Source organism: Aptenodytes forsteri, unplaced genomic scaffold (genome assembly GCF_000699145.1).
Source record: "Aptenodytes forsteri isolate BGI_AS27 unplaced genomic scaffold, ASM69914v1 Scaffold151, whole genome shotgun sequence".
NCBI classification, from domain to species: Eukaryota; Metazoa; Chordata; class Aves; order Sphenisciformes; family Spheniscidae; genus Aptenodytes; species Aptenodytes forsteri.
Window position 1 is genome coordinate 4,469,760 of NW_008795939.1, and position 8,718 is coordinate 4,478,477.

General features: G+C 37.4%; 1 protein-coding gene across 1 annotated transcript in view; it reads left to right on the top strand.

Moving 5' to 3' along the window:
- The window catches only part of TMC1 (transmembrane channel like 1), a 74,573-nt gene extending 67,473 nt beyond the window's left edge, over positions 1–7,100 (top strand). Inside the window, exons 16-20 of the mRNA XM_019473653.1 lie at positions 1,041–1,280; positions 3,867–3,992; positions 5,698–5,776; positions 5,875–6,010; positions 6,832–7,100. Of these exons, the coding sequence (XP_019329198.1) occupies positions 1,041–1,280; positions 3,867–3,992; positions 5,698–5,776; positions 5,875–6,010; positions 6,832–7,100 (850 nt within the window). The remainder of the gene's footprint in view (positions 1–1,040; positions 1,281–3,866; positions 3,993–5,697; positions 5,777–5,874; positions 6,011–6,831) is intronic.
- Positions 7,101–8,718: the final 1,618 nt, after the last annotated feature.

The window sequence follows — 8,718 nt, forward strand, 5'->3', positions numbered from 1 at the left end:
ATGATTCTATGATTCTATGATTCTATGAAATATTATGATAACGGCCATAAGTTACCCAGATTCTGAACTTGTTGAAATTGAGGAGTATTTTGCAACTGATTTCCATGAGGGTAAGGAACAGGGCCATGAGGTGCTCCCTCCCCTCAACCGTAGACTAGCAAACCTTTTATCTTTTCACTGAAGATATATGAAAAAAGGAAGGAGAGATATTAATATAATAGAATCTGTCATAATATTTCTGTACTTGGAAGGTCTTTCCAACCATGTAGATCTATTTCTTATTTTTTAAATAGAAAAACCGAGGCACTCAGAGGCAAAGCAGCTGAGCCCTGGTTACCTGGACAATGATTAAGGGAAAAGTAGATTCCTGATCTCTTATATTCTGTATCATTTGGCCAGGCAAATAAAAGTAATTGCTCTTCAGTCAGCATGGCACAAGAAACAAGGTGTGATAAAAATAAAATGGTCCCAACTGTTCCAGTGTTGTAACCATGCAACCATACATAATAAGGAAAAAAACAATATTTAACAGAATCTATAAACAGTTTGTTGGAATGAAGCACTAAATAGCCATGGTAATAGAAGTAAAATAAATGTCAACTAGCAAAAATATCCTTCCTAAAATGGTGCTAGTATATTAAGAAAAATAATAAAGAATGAACTAGATTATTTTGGTAATACCTAGCTTTAGGGCTATCCTTTTTTATACAACACAAGTGAGATGCTACCTGAACTCAAGGGACAAAGTAAGAGTGGATAACATTTCATAGGGTGATCATTTAATTTGCAGAGAAAGAGGGCTTTGTAACTTTGAAGCAAAAAGTTCATACAGAGAATTCTCTTCATACACTTCCAGTTCTTCTTAAAGCAAGACCGAAGAGACAAGACCAGTAAAAAAATGAAGATGGTTTTATGAACTTGATTTCTGAGCACACAGTGTGTATGGCTGCAAAGCACATTGATATAGGGAATGGGTGGCATATCTAGGAAGGCAGAAGTCCTACAACAAAGTGGTTATTTTTTCTTTGCTTCTTTTCTAGGATGGGATCTTTTTATGCTCCATGTCTCCCAGCAATCAATGTGTTCCGCCTCCACACTTCAATGTACCTGCAGTGCTGGGCAGTGATGTGTTGCAACGTCCCCCAACAGAGGGTCTTCAAGGCTTCCAGATCCAATAACTTCTACATGGCCATGCTGCTTTTCATCCTCTTTCTATCCACACTGCCTACTGTGTACACCATTGTCTCCATCCCACCATCTTTTGACTGTGGTCCTTTCAGGTTTTTTGCATTTTACATCCATCTTTTTTTACTGAAGTAATGAACTGCCTCATCACATCACAGTGAACGATGCAATAATGAAAAAGAGCTTCTATAATAAGTGTTAACACCTAATAGGCTGAGTGTTTAATTGTGTCACATTTCTCATTGTGGGTAATTCCTGAAGCTGGAATCCTAGAAAACGGAGTAGTTCTTTAGAAAGTTTTATCTGAAGTGTAGAACAGAAAATCTTTTCTTTTAGTTAGTCGTAATGCAGAAAATTGTCATTATTGCTGTAATTAAGTCAGAAATTATTCTTAAGGAGTAGAGCAGTGACCTGTTATGCATCTCTGGTCTGCTGGCTTGAGAGTGATGGCTTTCAGGAAATGTCTGCATATGCCCTGTAGGAGGGGCATATCAGAACATATGGTGGTGTGCTAAATGTATGGTGGTGCAGTCTTTGACTGCTGTGACTCTCTCCAGCTGACACAGTATTTCATGCATCTGTATTACCACTGTGAAGCTGGTTCTGTTTCTGAAGTCTTCAAGACCTCCATGTTCATTAGTCCCTTCTGAAAACTTAGGCCTGCTTTGCTGGTGCAAACATGTCCCTTGCATTCAAGCTAGCTTAGTTGTTGCTACACTTTCTCTTTCTGTGCACACTACCTGGTAAGTCCAGGACCATTTTCATCATCTTTACTTACCAGGTAGCATGACATACAGATATAATAAGTACACAACAACAGTCAATATATGAAATTAAAATTTTTGAAAGACTTTAGTCTTTGGTTTTGAACAAAGTGTTAGCAAAGCAAGAGTAGGGAATAGTAAAAGAGACATCCTGATTCCAATGAAAAGTTTGAATAATACATTACTCTTGTGAGTAACATGATATCTGCATAATCCTCAGTGCACTTTTTAAAGGAGCAGAAGTCTTGCCACATTAACTTTGGCCAAAGGCAAACTACCTGGGATATTGTTTCAGGCCACTTGCAATAGTCACAGTCACCTAAGAGGGAGAATTGCATGACATGCCAAAAATTCGAAGGAGACAGAAAATTGCTTGAATTTACAGAAGCAATGATAACAGAGCAAGTGATGCAAAGTAAGATTTTTTATTTCAGTCATAGCAAAGAAAGTACAGAGGGAGACATCTGAAGTCAGATCTGAGTAGCTGCAGTTATTGAATTGGATATTACTGAAATGGTAAGATTACTGTTCAAAATGAGAGAGATAATAGTGCCTGCAACTTTTTCTCTGTCAAATGCAGACATACTTTGTTCTTCATAAAAAATGTGAAATCTTCAATGTAACTTTTAATGAGGCAGGACTTGAAACTAATGAAGTTTCATTCAATCTGGGTATAGGTAAAGCTACTGTTGAGCAGCCAGTGGATAAATACTGGTAGTGCATGGCTCTATATTAAAAAAAGAAAATATTTTCCTGTTGGTAACTCAGTGTCTCATCTATTATGAAAATTCCAATTCTTTTGGTTTTTTTCTGTTTTGTTTTTTAATCCATCATTAAAGGCAACACATACAACTCAACAGAGACCTGCCAGGAGTAGGGAACCCGGGACAGTATTAGCAAAGTTGCAACAGAAGAAGCTTTGTGCATGTTAGGGAAAAGATACGCAGAGCACAGAGTGGAATTTCTCATCTACTGGGTGGGGGAAGTTCAGAGAAAGAACTGGTCTGAAGAAGCATTCTACCTGCAACCCTTTTACATTACCAGGAAGAGGGTAAACACTGAGAACAATGAGTTAAGAAAAAGACCTGGTTGTCAGAAATGCTCTACAAGAACTGAAAAGAGGTGACAGGAGACCTTAATGACTGCAATATAGTGTGGCAATTTGGTGACAATTCCTTTAACAAACTAAAACTACCAATTAGTCTAAATACAAATAAAGGTCCTTGCTGGTCTTGTTCAGGTAAAAAACTTCAAACTCTACATTGTGAGGCACAGCCAAAAGCAAAATAAACAGGAGGAGACTTTTGGAACATCTATTAAAATGCTTCTGCAAGAAAAACTTAATGTTCATGGTCTAGGGAGAAAATATTTTCTAGATAAGCTGGCCATGGAACAATTATGCATGAAGGTTATTAGATTGCTGTAACAATAACAAAAATCTCCTAAAACACAGCCACTGACTTCTATAGCATTAGTACACAGAAAAGAGAGGGGGGAATTAAGCTGAACAGTGCTGAACAGAAACCAATTGCAAGCAGACCATTTTTTGCTTATCAACCATACAAAAATGGGATTTGAATTTTTCACCAGGACTTCATAGAGCACAAATTGCACTTCACTCTTTGGTTGGTGGTAAGGAGATCACAACTTGGTACACTGATTCTTTGAAGAGTAATCTTGGTGGTAACTGCAGGCAAAATCTATTAGCATACACTAAAAATATTGATGTCTATTTCCCCCCTTAAAATACATAAATAATATTTTAAATAATATTCCTTTCAGTGTCAAGTTTTAAATAATATTTATTGTCCTTTTCCCAGATTTGATGTGATGTGATTAACCTATATATTCATACTACTGCATTGACATTGCCATAATATTTGTATGTGATATATTGTCAACTTTTCTGTTTAATAGTGGGAAGACTAGAATGTTTGAAGTCATATCAGAAACTCTGGAGCATGACTTCCCTTCCTGGTTCGGGAAGGTATTTGGTTATGCCTCTAACCCTGGACTCATCTTACCTTTCATATTGCTGATGGTGTACGTATAGAATATTAACTCAAAGCTTGCTTAATCTAAGGTCTGTTAAGTTTCTTTCATTCTGAATCTTCATTGCCTGAATATCTTATTAGATACAGTACTGATTGCCCTGTGGTGAGGGACTTGAAGAATTAATGAGCCGTTATTTTACCATAATTAATGTGCCTTTGCACAAAGGCTAGTATCTCTTTTTTGTTCAATGGCTTTCTTTTTGTTTTTGTTATTGCTTTTCAAAAATGTTGTTGTTGTCACAATAATGGCAAAGCTATTAAAATGCAAAAACCTATAGGGGATCTGAAGTGCTGTGACTTTGATCAGCTTCTCCAATAGGCAGAACAGCACATCATAAATCCTTATCAAGTTGAATAGAAACATGACCACCATGAAGCAGAGCTATTTCTCAGTAACTTTCAGTGAGTCTGATCTTCAGTGCCTTGGCCTTTACTTGATAAACAATGATGTGCTCTATGCTGTTGGGACAGGAGTGTGAGTCAGGGTGTTGAAAGCTTTATGAAATAGGGTTAGTAAAGATTTTTTGTAAGTCAGTACCTGGTAAAGTATAATGACCCCAGAATAGTCTTTCTCAGAGACTGTACTGAGTCATGCTTTATAAAGGCATTTTAAACTGCTCTATACATATATCAGATTATTTAGCACACTGCTCAACTAAAAGTTAATTCTATGTAGAGATGAGCTGGGATTTAACCCTGCATTGTAGAACTGCCAATAAATATAGAGAAGATTACAGAATACAATAGGAATTGCAGAAGGTTTTTACATGAGCAAAATGAAATTCTGAGATGAAATCTTGCCAAGGTTCACTTAACATCATATTCTATTTTAACCCTTGGCTAGAAAAACAAAAAATCTAAACTGTCCTCTGAAATACATGGTCAACTGATACTGATTTTTTTTTTTTTTTGAGTGCTATTCCTTTCTTGGAATGGTCCAAGGGAAAGATACTAAAAATAAATAAATAAAAGGAAAAAAAAAAGAAGGAAAATACAAGTCAAAATCAGGCAAAGCAGAGAAAACAGCATATACAGATTAATTATTTACTGCTTACATCAATAAAAGACTTCATATCAGAATTTCTCTAATTAAATCAGGATGGTAAAAAATACTAATTTCATAGAGTCATCACAAAAGTAATACGACATACTGAAAAATGAAAATTGGATTATGCAGTTATGTTTTTGTTTAGTAGAAGGAGGAGGTCATAATTTAAAACAAAAATGAAAACCTATGCTTTTGGCTGTTTTCTTGGCAGTGCTTGAGTTTGCCTATTGCATTAGTTCAAAAGCTTTTATAAATATGATTTACTCATTTTTAAGTTATGTCATACAAGTTAATTAACTTTTATAAGTTCTTTAGAACACACTTCATAGTGAGGCATAGCTTTATGGAACATCTTCCTTAATTACTATAAGATTGAATGTAGAGTAGTAATAGACAGAATAATTTCTTGCACAGCTTTTTCCCCCCTGATATAACAGTGCCTTCTTTATACTGTAAGGAAGCACATTGTTCATTGTCAAAATACTACTACTGATTAGGCACAATAAATGAGGAAAAGATACAGACTTTAAAATAACACAGCTGTAGTTGTTGATTTACACAGCTGTAGTTGTTGCTGTAGGAATGTTGTAAGAGTCTTTATATTTAAATTATTACCTAACAAGAAATTATTTTTCTTTAAATTTAGCCTGAGTATTTATTATCTCAATGCGACATCCAAATCCTACAAGGAAGCTAACTTGGAACTTAAAAAGAAGATACAAAGTGTAAGGAATAGAGAATTATTGATTTTTGGTTTTACTAAATATTAGAGAAGCCATTCAGGTCACTGAAAGATGCCTTCTCTCTCTCTCCCCATCATTAGCAAGCAGAAGAAAATAAAAGAAGAAATAAACAAAAGGCACAAAAATCAAATGAACAAGAGGAAAGTCCATTTGAGACAGAACCACCACAGTCAAAGCAAAAAGGAGACAAGCAAGATGAATCCACTCCAAACCAAGGTAAGGACTGTTTTGAACTCCTCAGGATGAGGAATTAATGTGTGCCAGACCATAGTCTTCTTCGCTATCTTGACTGCTTCCTTTGCCATAATCTCCTGAAAGATACTCAGCCCTGAAAAAAAAAAAACCCAAACATTTAAAGCCTGGTCTGAATGTCAGTGATCCCTCTTACCTATCACGAACCGGTCAGGTCCAAACCTTGCACCCTCCTATTGTATTTTATTAATCCAGGACTGCTCAGGACAGTGATTGTCCTCCGTGCCAGGTTCACCAGGAGAAGGTATAGTGAGAACACAGTATAGTAGCAATCCTTATCGGAAAGCCTAGCTTGGTCAGGCAGGTTTCAGTCTGTCCTGAAGGATTTTGCAGGCTATTTCTTTTCTCCTGGACACTGCTAGACTTTCCCCATCATACATGGATGCCATACAGCCAGAATAGGCTCAAGCCTAGCAGAGAAACCCAGATTAGAGATGACTGTCTTTGGAAGAACCACGCTTAAGGCATGTCTGCAGCCTCAAAACCTGCCTGCTTAACTTTGAAATTTCTACCTTCATTGTCATTTATAGATGATATCTAGGTGCATCTAGCTACTTGGGAAAAGCCTCCACTTTCCTCCACTGGGGCCTTGCAGAAAGGACCGGAGGGAAAATACGGTGCAAAGATTGTGAAGGTGCACTACCCCAGATTTCAGGCTGTTGGCAGGGGAGGCTCCAGACTTTCCACCACACTCTGGAATGGACAGGCGGCTGCAGGATTTCCCTCTGAGGGAATTTCTGGTTTGGATGTTCATTTTTTAATTCTGTTCTCCAAACATGTTTCAGACAACAAGAAAGGACAGGGTGGCAATGAAGAGACGAAGACAGGCCAGCCACAAGAAGCCAGCTCCTCTCAGGCACTCCAGCATCCAGGCCCTGTCCTGAATGGCCACTATGCCCCGCAGAGCAGAGGCGGAAACCTTCCTCCCCCATCCATAGCTGTGACAAGGCCACCGGGCCCCAGGGGGTGTGGAGTGCCGGGCTATCCACCTGGAAACCCAAGCGTCCCAGGGGTGCAGCCAGGAATGCCCAGGGTCCCTCCCAGCTACAGATAAGAAGCCTCAAGCACATTGTGATATGATGAAGGACACTGAGGGATGGAAGTGCGGTCCTAAACCCAAACACACTCCTGCAAGTGCAGAACCCCTCTGCCTTCATTGTAAATCTTTGCGTGCATAGAAGTTACCTATGCACTTCGTTTTTTGCAGGATGGGAGGCTTCAGAAGAAAACATTGCATAAGTTGTCTTGCATTTGAAGGCATTGCAAAAATGTGTTATCTGTGTCAATAGGTTACTAGACTTAGGGATATTTATTGGAAGATATTTATTAGAAGAATGAAAACAATTTTGTATTCAATTGATATTTTGCTTGAAAGTGTGTCCCTAACATCTTTTCCTTTTTCTTAGAAGCACAGTTCACTGAAAACATAGCTTCGTACAAAGTGTATGGGAGTCAGTTATTTTTAAACAATGCATATAGCTTGTCTTCTGCAGGTCAGATGCTTACCCAAAGATTTCAGATTGTATGTGGGAAAACTAGGATCTTTTAAAAAACTGGATGATTACCTCTAAAGTCTTCAGAAAAGTATTAAAAAGGTAAAAGAAAAGCAATATTCTGCCTGTTGCTATGAAGAAAATTTAACTCCTATTACAGTACCCCTTTTAGCTAATAATAGTTTTATCACATTCCGAAAGACTAAAAATAAATTTAAAAAATCAAAGTGGTGAAGAAATATCTCCTGTGCAGAAAAATATATTTGAGGAATAAAGGTAAGACAGTTATGCAATAATTTCTCCCAAGTACTCACCAGGATTGTGTTATGGCACAGAGACAATTATTGCATAAGAATATGTACTGTATAATCTGCTCTGTGGATTTATCATTGTACACTTGTATTGACCTCTATACAGTCCAGGGTGGAACAGGTCTTTAGTCTGATAGGTCTTGTGGAAACACAGGATAGATGCAAACCCATGTGCGAGCTGATGTTACTTATTCCAATGATACAGCTTTATTTTTATGTTCTGATTTTATTTCCTTGTCCAGAATTTGGGCCTTGATAATTATTTTAAGACTCACAAGATTAATAACAACAAAATTAGTCAAGTGACTGTCTTCTAAACAATCAATGTAATTCCCTTGGGGGCCTTCTGTATAACAGAGGTCCATTTTGTACAGTAGAAAAACTTTAACCATATCTCAGTATAAAACAAGTCTGTAACATCACAAAACAACCTCCATGTAATTAAATTGTGGAACTTATTGAAAAAGGCTTACAAAAAAAACTAGCATGGACTATGTATCCCCATAAAACACAATAATCCAAATGCAATTTCCAGCTCTAGCAGTCTTTAAATCAGTTGCCAGAACCTGGGAGAATAAACCAAGGGAAAGTTCACTTTATACTTGACTCAAGTCTTGTACTGCTTCCATAAGCATCTGCTATCAGCTGGAGATAAGATATTAAATTAATCAGACCTTTAGTGAGCACCAGCATGGCTGTTCTGCATGTAAACACTAAGCACAGATAACCAAATCAAGAGATAAGTGTATTGCAGTAAATACAAGGGAGGGTCTTTCTAGCTAACAGACTGGAAACCTGTTGTTAATAAGGAAGAGAACAAATGAGTTAGGACTGGATCCCAAGACATGTCTGCATTTGGGGAGCAGTG